At 34.1% G+C, this 20,625-nt stretch overlaps 2 protein-coding genes across 4 annotated transcripts; both read left to right on the top strand.

The window, feature by feature from the left end:
* Positions 1-1,602: 1,602 nt before the first annotated feature.
* LOC127881171 (interferon-induced protein 44-like) lies at positions 1,603-8,655 on the top strand. 3 transcript variants are annotated; one of them, XM_052428870.1, is made up of 8 exons: positions 1,624-1,706; positions 1,818-1,981; positions 2,664-3,198; positions 6,122-6,192; positions 6,406-6,603; positions 6,924-7,067; positions 7,285-7,456; positions 7,674-8,655. In XM_052428870.1, the coding sequence occupies exons 3-8, from the start codon at positions 2,676-2,678 to the stop codon at positions 8,021-8,023; spliced, it is 1,458 nt and encodes a 485-aa protein (XP_052284830.1). In that variant the 5' UTR covers positions 1,624-1,706; positions 1,818-1,981; positions 2,664-2,675; the 3' UTR covers positions 8,024-8,655. The 3 variants fall into 3 exon arrangements, with proteins under 3 accessions (XP_052284829.1, XP_052284830.1, XP_052284828.1); XM_052428869.1 differs by having other exon boundaries at positions 1,603-1,981; XM_052428868.1 differs by lacking the exons at positions 1,624-1,706; positions 1,818-1,981 and adding an exon at positions 2,213-2,452.
* Positions 8,656-10,250: 1,595 nt separating this feature from the next.
* On the top strand, positions 10,251-17,649 carry LOC127881444 (interferon-induced protein 44-like). The gene is made up of 6 exons (XM_052429338.1): positions 10,251-10,333; positions 11,113-11,587; positions 13,624-13,694; positions 14,585-14,782; positions 15,926-16,097; positions 16,325-17,649. The coding sequence occupies exons 2-6, from the start codon at positions 11,209-11,211 to the stop codon at positions 16,666-16,668; spliced, it is 1,164 nt and encodes a 387-aa protein (XP_052285298.1). The 5' UTR covers positions 10,251-10,333; positions 11,113-11,208; the 3' UTR covers positions 16,669-17,649.
* Positions 17,650-20,625: the final 2,976 nt, after the last annotated feature.

Raw genomic sequence — 20,625 nt, 5'->3', positions numbered from 1 at the left:
TTTTCTTAGTAATTGTCTGGACAGTATCCGATCATATCGAGATAATCGGTTTGCGATAAACAGAGGCAATTAAACACTGGGTTAAACATGTTGAAACAAAGAGTGTAAAAACTGGTGTGAACAATTAAATAAAAGAATTAACATTTATCAAGAGGGTTTAGTTATAAACCTGTAACAAGGTAAGTTTTTACAGACAAATAGGTTCAATCAGTTTCTATATGTTGATTACATAAATTCAATCAATTTGTTGTTTGTTTTTGTCATTATTTGTGTTCGTTTATTGGATTCAATTTAATCTGAAAGAATTTCACGTTCTGAGCATTTTTCGTTCTTCAAAAGGGTCGCGAATACGATTGTAACCTTATCACGATGCGGTTCATCACATGCAAACAATAGCAGAATGGCCGCAGTTTTGACGGCCAAAAATTTGAGCATGCGCAAACGTGACGTCATTATCGGAATCCCCAAAACCTCCTATTGGCTGCTTTCAGGGAAAACGGGGCTTAATGCATGTCAAATAAGATTAGCCTGTGCGCACTGATTAGCATGTGCGCATTTCGCGTTAGCGGACGACTAAATTTACAGAGCATGTTTGCGAATCAGTATGTGCTTAGCTTGCTTAGCTACGCTAAGGACAGTAACTCACTATGCTAGGAACGATTACCGCTGCCTCTCTGCACTGCAGTCGACGAATGCTTAGGAGCGTCTGCTCTACTACTGCAGTGTGTATTTACCAGCTTGTAAGACGACATTGGCCAGTCTACTGTTTATCATTGAAATCTGTACATATTGGCTGCTCTCAGGGAAAACGGGGCTTAATGCATGTCAAATAAGATTAGCCTGTGCACACTGATTAGCCTGTGCAATGCGCACAAGCTAATCAAGGACGACAACAGCAAACAACTTAGTGCCTTCACCGCTTTGATTTTTAAGCTTCGTGGTGCACTTATTCTCAGCTACACAGACACAATAGCTGGTGTATACTCACTACAGTACCACATACTCCAGATTAAGTTATCTATTTGCTCATCTGTTGTATTTGGTTGAACATAAAACAATAAAGTACGTTTGCTGCATCTGATACTATTAATATGATTCAGTTCAATTAATTTGCGTCTGTAACGAACTTAAAGCTGAATCATGATGAATTCAAATAACAAGTGACTTGAATGTGATGAATTCTTAGCTGCGGTTTGCCTTTAGAACCTTTTAAAACTCAGAGCTGGTTTAATTGTTTGAGCATTTAGTACCTAGTTCATTGTCATGTACTGTCTACGTTCTTCAGTACAGTAAACGACTTATGAGGAAAAAAATGTTGATCTTTTGTACTCATATCTCCAAAATGATTAACGTTTCCCCTGATATCTCCAAAATAATAACATATGTAGGTCGGCGAAACATTTTTTTCGTGCTTTTATTTAAGAAACACAAGTTTTTGCCCACTTTTATAAGGCTTTCTAATGGCAAAATTCTTCAAACTGTTGAGGCACAAGTTTAAGCTCAAATAATTACACGAAAGTCGTCTTAGTCCGAGCTACGCTACTCACCCATTTACAGAGGGACATGTGTTTATGTAGGTCACTAGTTTATATGAAATAAACTAATAAATTGCAACTCGCAGCGACACGGAGGGCCAGTAGCTGGGCGTTGGATTATTGCAACAATTGTACTATTAAACAACTGTTTCATATTATCAACATTTAACGGTAATGTGTGAATATTTATGAAGTTGTCGTCGATGTGTTGAAATATCGGCACAAGTTTAAACTGGTGTATTGTATCGACATACTTTAATCTTTACATTTTCCATCTTGAAGGCAGTTTGGATCAGCAGACGATTCATAAGCATCTATATTACGGAGTATTCCGATTATAGTCGATGTATCACGGTTGAACCGATAGTTTATATCTGCACGAATCAGTGAATAAGTGCGCTTGTGCACGAAAACGAAAGTAAAAGCCATAAGAGGTATTGATTAAGGTAAGCATTTTTTCAGGAATACGCATTGGACATGATATCTATATTTATGAATTCCTTTTCAAGATTGCTTTAAAGTTCCCTCTTCTATGTTTAAACAATTGAAATCTATATCAGGGTTGTTTTGACTAGAGCTATTATCATTAATTTTATCATATTGCGTTTTCTTAAATAGCTCACCATTTGCAGAAAATTGTTTCGCCTTTTACATTGTCTATATAAACGTACTCCCAGAGCCTTTGATTGATGATTTTTGCTATGGCGGTTCTGGGTTATAAAGCTGAGAGTTGAATTAATGCAACTAGCCTTTTACACAAACTGAATCTACACTAGATCTATAAAAGTGATAAGGATTTGGTAAATCAAAATTCCAAAAATGACTTATTTTAATTTTAAGGGAAAAGCACACACGCTAACTCAATGATGCAGGTCTTTTTATTATATGGCATTGCTTGGAAAAATAAATTAGTACCGGTATGTTGTTACAATATTTGTGCTTGTATTATTTATTCAATCTTCATCATTATGCAATCAGCTTATTTGTTGCCGGTCTGTTAATGCTTGAAATCACTATTTTGAAAATACATTTGTTAATTCAAATGCTATGGGCGTTACGTTTTTTTCCAAATGTCCTTTAGTAGACATACTGTCAACAAAATATGTTGTTTTTCTCAACTTCATTTAGACTCCAAGAACAATGGCTGGACTGTTGCCGGATATATTCATGGATCAGCTGGAGTCCTGGATTGGCACGGGCCCCAAGCTCTTCACCCTGCTGTACAAGATAACCAGGGACGGATGCAACCCTGCAACATTTCACCAGAAGTGTGACAACCAGGGACCCACCGTTACTGTTCTGTACAACCAACAAGACTCGGTCTTTGGGGGATATGTCAGTTCGCACTGGAACAGTAAAAGCGCTTGGATTCAAGATGCGAACGCCTTCCTGTTTCAACTTAAGTATTCAGGATCTAATAAGTATACGAAGTTTCCTATTAAAGTTAGCACGAATACGTTGTTCGGAGGTCCATCCTTTGGACCTCATTTTGGTGCAGGAAACGATCTCAGTACATTCCAAAACACAGTTACCAGCTCAGGTGGCTATTTCGCTTTAAATGGTCAAATGAAATTTAGTAGTTACAACAACCAAGGTCTATCTTCTGATCAAGTCAACAATGGCAACATGAACGTCACTGATCTAGAGGTTTACAGTGTTACAGGTAAACGTGTATTGTGTTCAAAATACACCCCCTGTACGTCGACAATCCAAACTGAGTAGGATAATTCAAACTAAAGAAAAAAATGGCGACAGAAATACAGACTCCAGTCATTTATTTCTAAGAAAACGTTTATTTAAATTTAGTTGTGACACAATAAACTTTTCTTTTTGATAAAATGTTATTTGCCGGATACAATGCGCTATTAAACCCATAACAATTAAAAACAATTACGTCGAAATAAAATGAACATGTTTGAAAATCTGGAAAAAGTAAATGAACTTTTCGAAAGTTTTAGGCAAAAAACAATTATAATCGAATGTTTTTAATGTTTTAATGCTTGGACTTATGTATTCACCTTTCATATATGTATGTAAAAAGATTGATTGGCGTAAATGCTCGAAAACGCAATATATTCGTATTTTTGGGGTCAAGAATATACAAATTGGATATAATAACCTAAATAGTGTATGGATAATTCCAAACTAACATTAGAAAGTCGATGGATAATGACCAAACTGCCAGATGTCTTTATGTAAAGATCTGTGTAAAATAAACACTCTTGTAAAATATTTCGAGATTTGTTTAATTGCTGAAAACAAAAGCATTTTAGCACATTGTGAAACAATCATAATAAAAAATGATTTTTTTTCATGTAAAACTTCTTTCTTTTCTTTTCTTCTTTTCTTCTTCTTCGTCTTGAAAAACAACTCAAATTCTTCGCCATGCCGATCGATCTCAATTTCCGCACAAGGACTTGTACTGAAAAATGTATATTTCATAAAACTGTACTGAAATGTTGAAAATAAATAAGCATTTTCATACGAATGCCTCTTTCAGTCTGGTCCTACCACGTAGCGAAATAAATCCAATACTATGTGCCCAAGCCCCTGCTCTAAAACTATTTGCCACAAGCTTAAAGGAGCGAATCGACGGAATGTCTTTATATAATGAAATATCAAATATTCAATATTACAAAAAGTCCAAATTTTATTAACAGAAAATCGGAAGGAATAATAGTTAAAAGTCCAAAAATATTATTCACACCAAGGTTTCAATAGGGTTCAAAGTCATTCCATATAGAACTCGCAAGCTTTCTATGCTAAATACCGTTAAAAGTCGTTTATCGTCAGTGAGCATGCGCATGGGGGCACTGTACAATTCACTCGTAAATATTTGTCTACTACTTCAATTTTCACGCGCCGGCGAAAAGGGTCACGGGGAAAACTTTTTATTATTATTAAAATACATAAATAACAGAAGATGTTTAATATCTATGTCTGTGTATTGAGAAATCATTTAATATGTTAGTTCAATATGTAAATATATTTCGGAAAATAAAATGCTATACTAGCCGTCGATATATCCCTTAAATATTTGTGTACCATTCAAAGCAATCTTTCTGATATGATGTAAAATGAATCAGATCAGTAATGCCTCAAATAATATTCGAAACCTCTAATATGGTGACAAATACATGAATCAGCGGGGCAAGTGCTACTTAAATCTGCAGCTTCGACTCGAACCCCTTTAAATCAAGTGATGAAATAATAAGTAGGGACATTTTTTAATTCCTATGCTTTTCATCCAAAATGGCATGGAACACGTGTTATGGAATCTCTATGTACGTGGAATGCAAATTTCGCATGCTTATTTTGCTTCTAATCTCAATTGTATACATATGCAAGTTTAGTTGAAATTGATTTCACTTATAACAAATAAATGAATGTTGATGTTCATTGAAAGAGTTTTTATATTCCATTATACACATCGTGTGAGTTTTTGGTTATAAATATTTTTTTACAAAGAATAATATCCAACCTGTATTTGGAAAACATGTTCAAAAAAGAGCAGGTTGTGCATTATCCATTTTGAGTTTGGTTATTATCCACAGAAATTTTCATATCAGTTTGGATTTATCCATAAAATTTTATACCCTTCCTGCAAACACACGATTTTAACACAGAACCACACTATGTGTTAAAAGTAAAATTTTAAAGGACATTCATGATATAATTTGGCATATCTCTGTTACAGTTTCGTTCGCTCTTTTGTCAATTACCGTGTAAATAATTCAACACATAGATCGCATTTCATGAAAATTAGCATTTCCGAAGACCTATTTATCTTTTATTACTAGAAAACTATTAAATCATTGCAAAACTCAAAACGCATGTGTGTGTCAGACATTCATTATCACACGTGTAGAAAAAATACGTCCTTATAGTTACTAAATTAGCAGAAATGATAAAATAATCACCTACCTTTCAGTTTCGGTTTCGGCCGACATTTTTTCTTCGGTTTGAATTATCCAACTGAGTTTGGATTATCGACATACAGGGGGTGAAATATGTCAATGTATTATGTATGCAAAAGTGTAATTACCATAACAAGTGTTCACAGGAAGTTCACAGGAAGTTGTTTCATTGAGTTTCATTGAGTTTTATTTACCTTTAGGTTAATGCATTATCGTTAAAATGTATTTGCACGTTCACAGTGTATTTTTAATACTAAATATGTTATCATCACAGTTTAAACATTTGTCTGGAAAATTGTAAGGTTTAAATCCACAACTAACTTTAAAAAGAATCTTAAGCAAAACAATTTTTTAGTTGTCAAGTATTTGATTACCTTATACAATGAATTGTAAAATATGTGCATTGTAGGCATTTTTTCGATGATTACTTTCATTCAAAACCAACAAAAAAAATTTAAAATATGTTATGAACGTTTGTGATAAAGTTACATTTGTTAATGTTTTTATATTTACTATATTGTAAGAGAATCAAGTGATCTATGAAATTATTTTCATTTGGTTAAACATATGTTGATATTAAAATGCTATTACCATTATGTAAGCCCAATGTAAAGGCAGTGATCTAAGGTCAAAAGCATGTAATATTTGTTATACAATGATTTTGCACAGATGGGCAGCGGAAGAAGACTCCAACACCACCACTACAACCTTGGAGAAAAACTCCTGATTGGAATGAAAAGGTGAATGTCATTCCATATTACAGCCTTGTTTTGATATATGTGTATTAAGCTTTCTAAACCCCAATTTGTTTGTAGAACCGAACCGAAACTTCTATAAGTATGAAATCACTATTGTTTACGTTCAAATTGGATTAAACATTACGCACATGCCATCTTGGGTGCATTATAGTTATTATAAGATGGAAAAATATATATAAATTGTCCGGGTTTAAGTTTCTTGAAAAGCTTACCGAGGACATCGTATCGTTCAAACCATCCGGGGAGTTGAGACTGTCAGATGTACGTATCCTAATGCTGGGTCCAGTGGGGACAGGCAAGTCCAGCTTCTACAACACCATCAACTCGGTGTTCAAGGGTCGTATCTCTCAAAGGGCTCCTTGTGGGGTCGCACCACAAGGCATTACTATTGCGGTATGTGAACACAATCTGTGAACGTGAGACATATGCCTTGCACCTACTGTGGGTGTTGAAATTGAAAAAAATGTATACCACTTTCTCCAGTCAAAAGATGCTAAAACATAAGTTTATATTCAAGTATCATTTAGTATGTTTTGGAAAACATCTCAGTGGAAAATAAACACAATCAGGCTTGATTTAAAAACATTATATCAGAAAAATCAAGTTTAAGTTTTCACTTGGTTTGATATTGTTTCATTCAAATGCCAATTTTACATATTCTCACTGTTTTTAACTTCAAATTATACGTAAAAGTTACCATACATTCTTTGCAGTATACTCCGTTCGACGTGAAATTGTGTTCTGGATCCACGTTGAATTTCCGGCTGTGTGACACACGTGGCATACAGCTTACTCAAGAATTTGACATGGTGGAGTGTAACTACTTGCTGGAAGGGAACATTCCAGAGTTTTACGAAGTATTATTTCAATTCTATACTTAAATAATAATTAGTAAAGTGTCTCAAGCATTTTGCCAGCTGTATGTTTGTTTTATGTTGGTCTCTGTAGACAAAGAAATTGCCATGAGTCGACACGAACATTTTAATTTGAATGCGATGTCTTATGTAAGAATGACTACGTATAAGTATGGTTTATGCAAATAATATGCATATACAATTGTATTATACTTAACAGTTTAACCCACTCGCTCCAATCAGCCCAGACAATCCCGGATTTGTTCAACAGCCAAAGCTTTCAGAAAAGATTCATTGCGTTCTTTTTGTGATCGACGTTGAAACTGTCAACGACATTCCATCGGAATTGGTAAAAAAGATCAACAGTTTCCAACGAATCGTGAATCGCAAAGGTAAAATGTGTGACACATTTGTTTGCTGATGGTTGCTATAAAGGTTTGCGAAATACCCTTATGTCCGTACCGTAGTATGTGTTATAGTTTACATCCATCCAGTACTGAACGTTTTAACATTTCAATAAATTACAAGTACCTCTCTTCAGCTAAAACCGCATCGTATTCGATTAAGGTCTAAAAAGCTCAATTGTTCTGTTTTTACCTTTGGGTTTAGGAATTCCACAAGCCGTCCTTCTAACCAAAGTTGACCTGGTCTGTCTTGAAGTTGCCAGTAAAATATCCAACGTGTTCACCAGCAAGAAAATTGAGGCCGCGGTGGACAAGGTGTCCGGCCTTCTCGGGTTGCCTAGAAACAACATACTTCCGGTGAAGAATTACGAGAATGAGATGCAGCTGGATGACAACATCAGCATCCTGGCGTTGCTGGCACTGCGTCAACTACTTCACTTTACAGAAGATTACATTGAGAACCTTCAGGTGAAGACGAGCGCGCTCAAACTGTCTTCTCAGAGGCTTGCAAAAAGTGATAACTCAGAGAAAAGCAGCGACTTTGTAAAAGAATAACTAGCGACAAATAGTAACCTTTCAAAATAATGCATGCTTGCTTACGCGTCTGTAGGTTGAACACGTTATATATTGAACGAATGCCTTTACACTATACTGCTTTAATTATATAACCAACACTTGAAAAAGCTGACGATGCACGGAAATAATTATGTCTTTTTGTTTGTGTCGAAACTGTGACAGTTTAAATAGCGCAATAGCAATTGAAATTTACTATAGGAAACAGTGTCCATTTGAAAAGCGCAATAACAATTGCTATTGTACGGCTGGTCACAGCGAATATTTTAATAGCACAATAACTTTTGTAGTGCAGAAAACGTACTGTGTCCATGTTAATAGCGCAAAAGCAATAGCTATTGTATTGAAAGAAACAGTGACCATTTTAAGAGTGAAGTAGCAAAAGGTATTGTATTATAAAACTTTGAATATGAAATATATTTAATATGGAACTTGTCCCGAAAAACAAATGTATAAATATTATCAACACATTAAGAGGAAGGTATAAACTTTAAATATAGATGAACATTTGTTGAGCCACCTTACTTGAGAAATGTGTATACAGACTGGGCACTATACGTTCCTCACACATCTGATGTTAGATGGGGATAAATAAAAAGCGTTATACTGAATAAGGTCTTAGTTGTGTAATAACTTTGTTTGGAATATAGACCTTTTTAATTAGTTATTGTATATATTATACAGAAACAAATAGAGTAAGAAGTGTTTTTGTTGCAGCCAATTCTTGTGAGAAATGTAACCGTCTAGTCCATTTATTTTCTAATTACAGTGCTGTATGCACTGTTGTGTATAAGCAAGTTGTAGACATTAAACAGGTGTAATAGTGTTGTCATGATAGATAACGATATTAAAGGGACCGTCAAACACGATTGACGAAACAAAAAGTTATAAAAAACCGTATTTTTTACAATTATTAATTTATATTGATTAAAATATAACGACTGGCATATTACATAGCTTGAAAAAAGTTCATATTTTCAGTATATTCGGTAATAAAATTAAGCGATGTGAAATCGAAAGTACATCGCGAAAATAGGTGACATAACGATATACACACTATGAATACCTTAAGTAGATTGATCATTTAATATATAAAATATATCCAATTCACTACGCATGCACAATTTGCATTCATGGGTTTACCACGTGACGATGATGATCAATATACTTGCGTTATTTATAGTTATCTGGTAGTTACCTGGCACCTGTACCCAGTAAAATTTATTACCGAATATACTGAAAATATGCAAACTAAACAACTTTGTTCAAGTAATGTAATTTACCAGTCGTGATATTTTAATCAACATAAACTAATAATTGAAAAAATACGGTATTTTATAACTTTTCTTTTTTCGTCATTTGTGGTTGACGGTCCGTTTAGTAAAATAAAATCGTATGTCGATATCACAAATGTAAACTGTCATTCAAGTTTAATATACGTAATATACAAATGAAAATACCACACTTGATAACGATACTAAAAGTCTAAGTAGTACTGCAAATGACAAATTACTGTTTAACATGTAGCCATTTTAACGTTCATTCCGTTTTTGGAAAAGCTGATCACCATGTATAATTATTAATTTGATGAACATGTATACCAATGACTCACTAAGCGGTTGTATAAGTTTTCTTAATATAATACTTATTTACGAAAAAAAAAATCGGATTAATGAACTAAGAGATATCTCGCAATGTGAACGCATTGAAGTTAAGCAGGGCCTACACGTAATTGTTTCTTAGGTGTGTATGATCTGTAACGGATCATATTGAAGAAAATTCCTGAACAGTAACAACACTGCGCCGATCGACTGAAATAATTTCCATCATTCTGTAGTAAAACAAAGTTTTCATTTACGATCTAAGCATCATTAACACGCAATAAACATTGAGGACATAAGTACACACATAAAACATGATACATAAAAATGCAAAAACGTGTGTATTTATACTTTATCTTTATGTTTTTGACTCTTCGGTTTGAGGTTACTACAGAACGTTGCACAGAACAAAGGTTATTAATTGCAAAATTCGGCTTTGTGCTCATATTTCATGACGTGGAATAATTATCCCACTCTTGAAACAGCCAGCGATCAATACTACAATAAGTATATCAATAATCAATGGTGTTAATTGCTGTATCAGCCGATATTGAAAAATAACGCGGACGATTATTACGGGTTAAATAATTTAAATTCTTTCAAGCTTCAAATGTGAAAGACGAATTCGGTAATTAAGTAGTGCGCATGTGCATGGAAACGAAAGTGAATGACCTCAACTGTGTTAATTAAGGTAAGCCTTTTCAGGAACAGGTTCCGACACATGAAATAATTTTACAAATAATCTATTTAGTATCATATTTTAGTATTATCATAATGTTAGATATTTATGTTAAATGCGAACACGTGCAATACAGAGCTTGTTTTCCTCATTCCTTTTTAATTCGCTATTTCAGGTGAAGAAACCTTATAAAAAAAATTCATTAGAGTAATAATTATCAAATTGCCTTTTCGAAAATAGCTCACCATTTTCTGAAAATAGTTATTCCTACTGTAATAATTGACACTACGCTACAAGAAATTTAACAAGCATTCAAATGGGACCGACTGTATTAAAATATGGTTTGATAATTATGCAACGGAGTTAATGACTTATCAGTATACTGCATTTCGGTGATAATATAATCGATATTGTTTTGACACGAAATGTATATCTTCGTTGTTAATAATTGCGCGGCATTAAGAAATTTACACAATCCTCATATTGACACTTACAATAATGCTTGTAATCGCTCATTTGTAATGATGGCAAAACAATTCGAACATTCGATTTGAATGCTTGTCATTCGATTGCCAGACAAATAGTTTAACGCCCATCGAACACTCGCACAATTCGTATTATGCATAAAACCCTATAATTTGCCATATAAATAACTATCTCATAGGGCAGTGATAATAAAGTGGTAATTATCATGCCCATATTCGAATACCGATTTGTGTTTTAGTTGGCGTCCTTATTGTTTTCCAAATTCCTAATATACATACTTTTCACATAGTGTTTATTTTTGTAAGGTCAAATAGATTCCTTTCACATTGGCGGGACCATTGCCAGAAAAATACTTGGATCAGCTTGAGGCCTGGATTGGCACGGGACCCAAGACCTTCACCATGCTGTACAAGATATCAAGGGATGGGTGTAATTCTCAAACATTCCATCAGAAGTGTGATAAGCAGGGACCCACGGTAACATTGCTGTACAACCAACAAGACTCGGTGTATGGGGGATTTGTAAGTGTGAGCTGGAACAGTAATGGCAATTATATTCAAGATACGAACGCCTTCCTGTTTCAACTGAAGTATTCAGGGACTGATAAAAGTACCAAGTTTTCTATTATGGATGCAAAATGCTCGACTTATGGATCATTTAACTATGGACCTACCTTTGGTGGAGGACACGACTTCAAAACATTTAAACACACAATTAACAGCTCTGTGGGCTATTTCTCCTTGAATGAGCTATCTGAGGCCTGGGACTTAATACAGCAATAAAGGTATCACTGCTGACCAAATCAACAATGGCAACATGAATGTCACTGATCTTGAGGTTTAGAGTGTTACAGGTAAACGAGCATTGTGTTCAAAATTCGTCAGTGTACTTCTAACGTGTCTCCCTCATTATATAGATCCTAAGATAAATACAGGCACTTATTGGCAATGGGCTATATTTGTACATTGCGTTTGAGTTATAATAATGCCAAGGAAGCGATCTGCACGTATGTCCGTGTAATTTTTGACGTGTTTCGATTTTAAGAGGTTCAAATAGGTTAAACGGTTAACCAACTGAACTATCGGTTAATCAATTATTTTTGGTCAAGGTTACCCTGAAACTTTTTCGAAAGACATTTTTAGATTTGTTTCATCCAATATATTATACAAATTTCCTTTATCGAAATACTTCCCATTTACGATATTGTCTACTTCAAACAACACGCCACGCCGCCGACGGGAATCAATAATGCCTCAATACAAAAGTAAACCAGTACTTTAGTTGTAACCCACAGAGATTATGTTTTGTTAATGGGCAGTATCGTTAGGCATTGAAACGTTTATATAACTCGCGATAAACACAGCACAGAACAGAACAAAATAACACTTAATTGCACACAGGCATGCATGCTACAAGAATGTATTGATCGAGACTTTGGTCTGCTTTGCTAATGTTTTGTTATACAATCTTCGAGACTGATTGCCTGACAAAGTAACTTGTATCGACCAATCCATTGTGCAAAGATTGCCTTTATGTCTTTAACTCTAATCCTGTGTTTAATTGCTTAATCAAAATGTGCACTTTGTATACGTGATTGTAATCAACGATGCCATCACTACCATCTTGCACAAGTTTAAATAATTAATATAGCGAATATTGAAACAACTAATTTAACGAAAACATAATGGTATGTTAACTTGAAAAGGAACGAAACAAACATAAGATTTGTACAGCAAGTACACTTCACACGTTCGATATTTAAACATTAATACAAATAAACACATAATAATAATATATAATATATATTATATATATTATAATTATATATTATAATATTATATAATAATAAACACATTCGTTACACAGATTTCTGAGAGCGATACAACGCGAACATAATCGTCCCCCATTCAGAAAAAGATACATGATAGTGATCATTATACATAAGTTTATTTATTATTGATATGCTTTTACGCAGAACAATTACATACAAAGTCACACATACATTTGCAAATCCAACAAATTAAATGTTTTATTGACTAATATTTTAATAATGAACGTCATATGCCCGCTAATATGACCAACGTAAACGCTCATAAATTACTCTTTAACGAGAGTTAATGTACGCGCAATATAACACGTTAGAACCTATACTTAAAGATTGTGAAGTGTTTATAGTTTACCGGTTTATAAACTGATTTAAATGAAATGTTAACCGGTTAATGTTTGAGTAACCAATTGCATATCTAGTTAAAAAAACGAGACTGTTTGTAGTACAACTTAAGTCTTTAACCTTTAATAATGATAATTTTAAATATCGTTATTTCTATTAACGATTGTTTACTTCCAGCGCAGCTATTGAAATTCGAACTTTTAAAACGCATATCAATACATTTGATCTCTAAAAATATATTTTGCTTTATTGTATTACCTTTAATATAATAAGAGAAGATTTAATTCATATAAAAGTAGTAAGTATCATAACGATAATGCTGCATTTTAAATATTTATTGCTCTTGCATATTTAGAGAATTGTGTTTAAAAGTGCATTTGTGAATTGATTATGTGAATACGTAACCAAACTGATCGCCGTGGCGTAATGGATATAGTGTCCGCCTAGCAATCGGAAGGTCTCAGGTTCGATCCCTGATCGGGGAGCATTCTCTAGATCTTTCCAAAGACTCGAGAGCGTTTATATAATCCTGCGGCTTTCGAAGCAATCGAGCTAAAATAAATAGGTTCAAACTAACCTGTTAACGAAGTCGTCAACGTGTCATTTGACAAAATGAGCGTACTAAATGTATAATAATGAAATACAGATGGGCAGCGGAAAAAGACACCACCCAAACTTCCACAACCTTGGAGAAAAACACCCGACTGGAATGATAAGGTCAGTATCACAGCCCTAATTTCACGCATATATAAAGACTAAAACATTAAGACTTCAGCAACAAAACTTATCACTAAACCAAAACCATACTTCCATCAATTCATGTCTAAAACAATTATATGCGCCTTCCACAATTAGGCGCGTCTGAATCTTTGGGACCACGCACTTTATACATTGACGAATTTGATTAATCTCCCGTTTCATACAATTGTCACAAGGCTATAAACAGACATTTACATGAGAACTAAAACGTCCAATATCCTGTTTTAATTAGAAACTACCTATTATTACAAGTAATATAAATTAATAAAATGAATTCAGAACATCACTTATACGTTATTTTACATTAATGTCATCTTAATAACAAACATTATACATACCAAAAATTTATATCACATATGAATCGAAACATGTATAATTAAAAGGCGAAAATTAATGAAGTCAATCTGTTATAAATGTGTTTTTTCAATTCGCTAATATGGTTTATTATTATGCCTGGAAATACAAATACTATTATAAATGATTTAATGTATATGTATTGACAATATACTTAGATATAATGAATCCTAAGTAATTATCAAAACTTTTCTCTAGAGGCGTTCTCTTTCTTTGGCTTCTTAAAGCCAAATGTGCGCTTAAATTAAAATTTAAATTAAATTTAATTAATTAAGATTTTATTTGATAGCTTGATGTATTGTGTATTAATGTATAACGACAGGGAGTGTGACAATACTTGGATTTTTCATAAAAATCGATCAATATGCTTTTGTATTTAAATATTATTTTTTCCTACTAAGCCAGCATTTTGTTGTACTTGCAGCAACATCCCATCGAAAATATTTTAAACGGTACATTGTTGTTCTTGTACAAAAAGATTGTTATGATTTTAGTATCTCAAGACGCTTACCGAGGCCATCGAAGCGTTCAAACCTTCCGGTGAACTGGGAGTGTCAGATGTCCGTATTCTGATGCTGGGCCCAGTGGGGGCGGGCAAGTCTAGCTTTTACAACACCATCAACTCGGTGTTCAAGGACCATATCACTAAAAGGGCCCCATGTGGGGTCTCTACCCAAGGCATTACTCTCGCGGTATGTTAATAGTTTCTGTGAACGCAAGACACATGTCTTGAACCGACTGTTGGGGTTAAAATAAATAACACTTGTTTACCAATTTCTCAATTCAAAAGGAGCTACACCATACGTTAAGAGTTCAAGTTTCGTGTATTACGTTGCAGATTGAAAATAAACACAATCACTCTTAGTTTAACCAAAAAGCGAGTTAATAAAGCATTAAATCAGAAAAATAAAGTTTGAACTTGTGTTTTTGGTATTCAATTGCAAATATTAATATAATATCATTATGTGTATTCCGAAGATGTCAAATACTACGTTAAAGGTATTGTGAATGTTTTTCAGTACACCCCTTATGAAATAAATGTGAGTTCAGGAGCGACGTTGAATTTCCGGCTCTGTGATACACGTGGTATACAAGTCATTCAAGATCTAGACATTCTGGAATGTAACTACCTTCTTGATGGGAACTTTCCAGAGTTTTACGAAGTATTGTGTCACGTCACAATTATTTAAAGGGGCCTTATCACGATTTGGTTAATTGACAAAATTTTTAAAGTTGCTTCAGACTCGCAAATTTTCGGTGATATTTGTAAGGAAACAGTAATACTGAACATTTACCATGCTCTTAACTATCCATAATATGCATCTTTTGACGACTTAAAATTATGAAAGTTATAATGCGTTGCAACGCGAAACGATTAAATAATTTGGAGAGTTCTGTTGTTGTCGTTATATTTTGTGAAACTACGAGGATTGCTAGAATAAGGTATAAAATACTTCCATCATTGTATGAGGACGGATGGCCGAAGGTCTAAGCGTTAGTGTTTTACTCCAGGACACCAGGGGTCAGTGGTTCGAGCCCAGTAGAGGTTTACTTTTTTTGTTAAAAAAGTATTCTTGTTTTTTACTTGAGCTCTTAAGATCCAATGTTTACATTTATCAATATAAAGCATTTAATGACAAACTTCAATACATGCCGAAATCTGTGAAAAGGCCCTTTAAATAAGCTCAAGTATTTTGACACATGTATTTTTGTTTTATGTAATTCAATTTTGAAAATATAAATATCATGAGTCCACGTGAACACACAATATCTTATGACTACGTCTTTATATTTTAGTCGCACATACAGATAGACAGTTTTATTATACTTGACAGTTTAACCCACTTGCTCAAATCAGCACCATCAATCCTGGGTTCGTGCATCAGCCAAGGTTAACAGAAAAGATCCACTGCGTTGTGTTTGTAATCGACGCTTCAACTATTAACGACATACCACCGAAATTGGTCAAAAGGATCAAGAGTTTCCAACGACTCATAAATCGAAAAGGTTAAATTTTCCTCCCTTTATGTTGCTTATGGTAAATAAGCAGATTTGCTGTAACCTTAATAACATACCTTGCTATATATCATAGTCAACATCCGTACAGTGTTTGAACGTTTTAACATGGCATCTTATTACAATAAATTGCATATACCACCCTTCAGCTGAAAACTCATTGTATTCCCTTTACGTCTTAATAGCTCAATAGTTCTGTGTTTTATCTACTGGTTTAGCAATCCCAGAGGCCGTTCTTCTAACAAAAGTTGACCTGGCCTGTCATGATGTTGCAAGTACAATTAAGAATCTTTTCACGAGTAAGACACTTGAGGACGCGGTTAACAAGGTGTCCGGCCTTCTCGGGTTGCCTAGAAACAATATACTTCCGGTGAAGAACTACGAAAATGAAATGCAGCTGGATGATAACATCAGCATTTTGACGTTGTTAGCACTGCGTCAACTGCTGCACTTTGCAGAGGATTACATCGAACACCTTAAAGGGAAGATGAACGCGCGTAAAAGTTATCCTCAGAATCTTGATACTGGAGCTCTTGCAGAGAAAGGCAGTGACCAAGAATAACTTCTTATTGTCAACAAGAAAATGTCCTAATAACTCGATTTTTTATAACTTGTTAGATCAGATGCACTATTGTAATTTGTCTTTAAAATATCCGTTGTCGTTAACCATTACTGATTAATATATGCTTCCGTATTTTTTGCGTAGTTACCCTCTTAGGTCCCTTTACTAACAAACAGTTTAGTTACGTCATTAATGCATTGCTCATGCGTATATTTGCCTTTGCGTACAATCGAGTCGTAAAAAGTGTAACTTTATAATGATGCTATCATATACTTCAACTATTAACTAGTTGTTCATTTGAAGTTTTGATTTCTCTTCCTCCATATAATTGACTGGGTCATGAAGAAGATTGTGGAAGGTGAGAGATCTGGAATCCGATGGAACTTCACAACTATTTCAGAGGACATAGACTTTGCTGACGAAAGCACAAAGCTCGTCAAAAGTGAAACAATCTTCACACAAGATATCAAAACTGGAAGAACATGCTTTTGTCATCTTAAGTTGTTGTCAATGTACTGCATTAAATTGAATGACACTTGTTTCACACTCCAGTGTCTATGCTTTGACATATGGTGATATTAAACACATTTCTTCTTGCTAGTGATTGCTATTGAGACAACCACCATTCAAATTGAGGTTGTCATGGAATAAATCATCATCATCTGTTTATGTCGTACAGGTCGGAATCAGCTATGTTATCTCGAATCAATGTATGCAAGATTTGTATGAATAGCGTAGTAACTGATCTTCTAAGTTTATCTTAATGTAAGAGTGAAATGTATTTCTGGGCTGAGTGTGCTGTTAGGTTAGCCATCAATCGGTTAAAACACCCTATGCTTTGCATCGACCGTTTCAATGCATTGACCCCAGTGTTTAATTATTGTTATATGTTTAATGTTTGCTTTGTTGAATTCATTATCATGTATCGTAAAAACACCAGCGATACATTGTCCTGTAAAAAAGAGCAACCGGATTCATTCGAAATGATCTACTGATAATGTCTCTGGATTGCCATTGTTCCTATAATTATATTTATCACATGCCATACCCTGTTTCCCATGTAATACAACCATTACATATTTTATATATTACACATGTGTAATACAACATTTTAAAGCGTTTTCATTGGCTTAATTTTCGTTTATTGACCAATCGCATTTTGTTATGTTGCTGAAATGACATTGCGACGTCAAATGACGTCACGAAATGTAAACACCATTCGGAATTTATCATTATGTTTGCGTAAATATTTATTTAATTTGCTCATGTAAAAGCATGTGATAAAAAAGATCTGACACTCGTTGTCATATCATACCTTATTTTATTAAACTCGTCCAGAAAATTGGTTAGTAAGCTCGCAAAAGGCTCGCTTACTAACAAAATTCCTGAACTCGTTTAATAAATTAGGGTATAATAAGACACATACGTACGTGCATGCGTACGTTCAAAACGTTTTAATTTAATTACTTAGCAAATTTTCATTTTGTTTAACAATAAATGAAAAACGTTTTTACGGGATCAAAATGCTGAACTTAATCCAAGATAAATTGTAATACATTACACACGATAATTCATACATCATAAATGATTAACTCATATCGATTAAAAAACGATCTTACACACTGTTTTACACCTGTCATAAGAACAAAACTAAAATATATTTTACTTTGAATTGGGTAGTTCTAACAGTAAAGTTCTAACTATTGTATATGCCTATAGAAAATTTACGTGAAAATATTGACCCGTTGTACAGATTACCATACACATTGCCGTTATTAAAATGTGAGTGTGTCCATGGCTTTTGAACTCAGGACACAGCTATTGAACGCAACACGCACCGACGTACGCATGCGCCGACGCACGCATGCGCCGACGCACGCGTGCACGTACGCACAAATACCGACGCATCACGCAACATCTCTGTCGAGCTTAGAATGTTCGTGACATTGGGTGTTAATCCAAAGTGAGACATGTGCAACTTACGTTTCTAAATATGTAAATAAACATAAAACTAATGTATATACATGTAATTGTAAACGAAGGGAAACATTGGCTTTACCAGCAGGAGAGAAAGTTGAGTATGGCAAGAGGTGCTTAATTAATGGCAGACACCACATTGCCAGATAGTATAACACAAAATAACTCGTCAGACAGCACAAACACGCTAAAACAACACTCACGTCATGAAAAATTAAGTCAACTCATTGGAACGGTCAATGCATAAAGTTTGGGTTTAAACCGGTTACAAGAAACCCTAGCCATTGCACTGGCTCAAAGCCATGTACATGACATTTAAATGTAAATAAACATTAACCGGATATAATCACAGTTGAAACTAAATACCAATAGTCTAATTTCCATATAACTACTAACTTGTAATTTGCAAACCAGAGAAACTAAAATTAACTTGTTGAGCCACGATGTAATGAAACGAAATATGTATTAACTACATGTCGTCTTTGATTTAAACAATCGAAATAAAAAAATCAAATACTTTAATATTCAGATAACTAAATATTGGGACGATATATTCTTTAAAGTTCCCAATCGACAGTATTTCCTTCTTAATATAGATTTTTTATGAAATCAAATTTTATCTTTCCGGTAGATATACATTTAAAAACAATGTTGTGTTGGTGTAATCGTTATGGAAAAATGTACATTATGCAAAAAAATCCGACTAATCGTTATGTGGGATTCGAGCCAATACCTACAAAATTCTACCACTTAAATATATGTTTACTTCACTAACATCATTTTATCGGCAGTGCGCATGCGTACATATAAATTTAGCCGTGGTGTTATGATTAAAGTGTCTGTCTAGCGACCGGGTGGTCATGGGTTCGATTCCCACTGTGGGAGCGTTCTTAAGATTTCCCCCAAAGACACCAAGTACTGGTTCTAGGCCCATGAAACGGACTCGATAGCGTTTCAATAAGCCTAAGGCTTTTGAGGCAATCGAGCTAAAATAAATAGGTTTAAACTAAAGCAGGTATGAATTTCCATAAAATAAACGATTTATCTATCTGTCGTTCTATTGATTGTCCCGTGTTCGGTCAAAGTGTCACCTTTAAAACCTTTGTTATTTATAAAACATATATATTAAAGGATAATGAAAAAAGACATATCCACAAGCAACTATTTAACATGCAGATTTTACCGCTTCTTTCTTAAAAACGTAGTGAATACATCTTCTACGTGAAGTTTTAATTCTGCGCTTAGAAATAGCAGGTGTTTTACAGATATTTGCATAAACTTACGTGTTTAAAAGATTTATCTGGCCATGCTTTAATGCGTGTATTTCTTTCGACCATTCTTATATATTAACTCGCAAAGTAAACCTTTTAACAAAACTGCATTACCAAATAAATCCGATAATGTCAAACATTTGACAACCAATCTAGAGCTCAAAAAATGTTTAAACAATATGTTTGTATCTCAAAATAAAAACATTCACATAAAATACGGGTCGGCAATTTATTATCCTACTGCATCGCGATGATCTCAAATTCAGCGATACAAATGATGGTTTACAAAAGGTAGATCTAACAATAATAACTGTTAGTATCGTTATTTATCAATCACGTGTATGTATTGGTATCAGTAAATAATAGCATTCGTATATTTAGTATCACACTAACTTTAGGCCTTTGATATGCTCCATATACAGTATCTATATGTTCTGGTTTATAAAATCATCCACACATTCAGCCAACGATGAACATGTAACAAGGGGGTGAACGTTAATAAGGCATCAGTAAATTTAAGCGAGATTTTAATGTTAATGTAGTAAGGATGGTAAGATTTGTTGACATTTATAAAAAAATTGGTACATTTTCATTTTGGTGAGTGTGCCATTGTTAAATAGATGAATGTTGACCACTACTTTTATGCAACCACATAATTCCGTTATATGTAGACCTTAGAGAAAAAACGTACTTATTGAAAACCGTATTG

This window comes from Dreissena polymorpha, chromosome 5 (assembly GCF_020536995.1).
Source record: "Dreissena polymorpha isolate Duluth1 chromosome 5, UMN_Dpol_1.0, whole genome shotgun sequence".
Taxonomy (NCBI): domain Eukaryota; kingdom Metazoa; phylum Mollusca; class Bivalvia; order Myida; family Dreissenidae; genus Dreissena; species Dreissena polymorpha.
This window is presented reverse-complemented; position numbering and strand designations above follow the sequence as displayed.

Bases quoted from the DNA above. Each gene is read 5' to 3' on its own strand.
- LOC127881171 (XM_052428868.1), top strand. From the start codon at position 2,399: ATGATGCAGGTCTTTTTATTATATGGCATTGCTTGGAAAAATAAATTA. The intron at 3,199-6,121 runs GTAAACGTGTAT...GATTTTGCACAG, and splicing joins AGAGGTTTACAGTGTTACAG to ATGGGCAGCGGAAGAAGACT. The intron at 6,604-6,923 runs GTATGTGAACAC...CATTCTTTGCAG, and splicing joins CACAAGGCATTACTATTGCG to TATACTCCGTTCGACGTGAA.
- LOC127881444 (XM_052429338.1), top strand. From the start codon at position 11,209: ATGCTGTACAAGATATCAAGGGATGGGTGTAATTCTCAAACATTCCAT. The intron at 11,588-13,623 runs AAAGGTATCACT...AATGAAATACAG, and splicing joins CTGGGACTTAATACAGCAAT to ATGGGCAGCGGAAAAAGACA. The intron at 13,695-14,584 runs GTCAGTATCACA...TTATGATTTTAG, and splicing joins CACCCGACTGGAATGATAAG to TATCTCAAGACGCTTACCGA.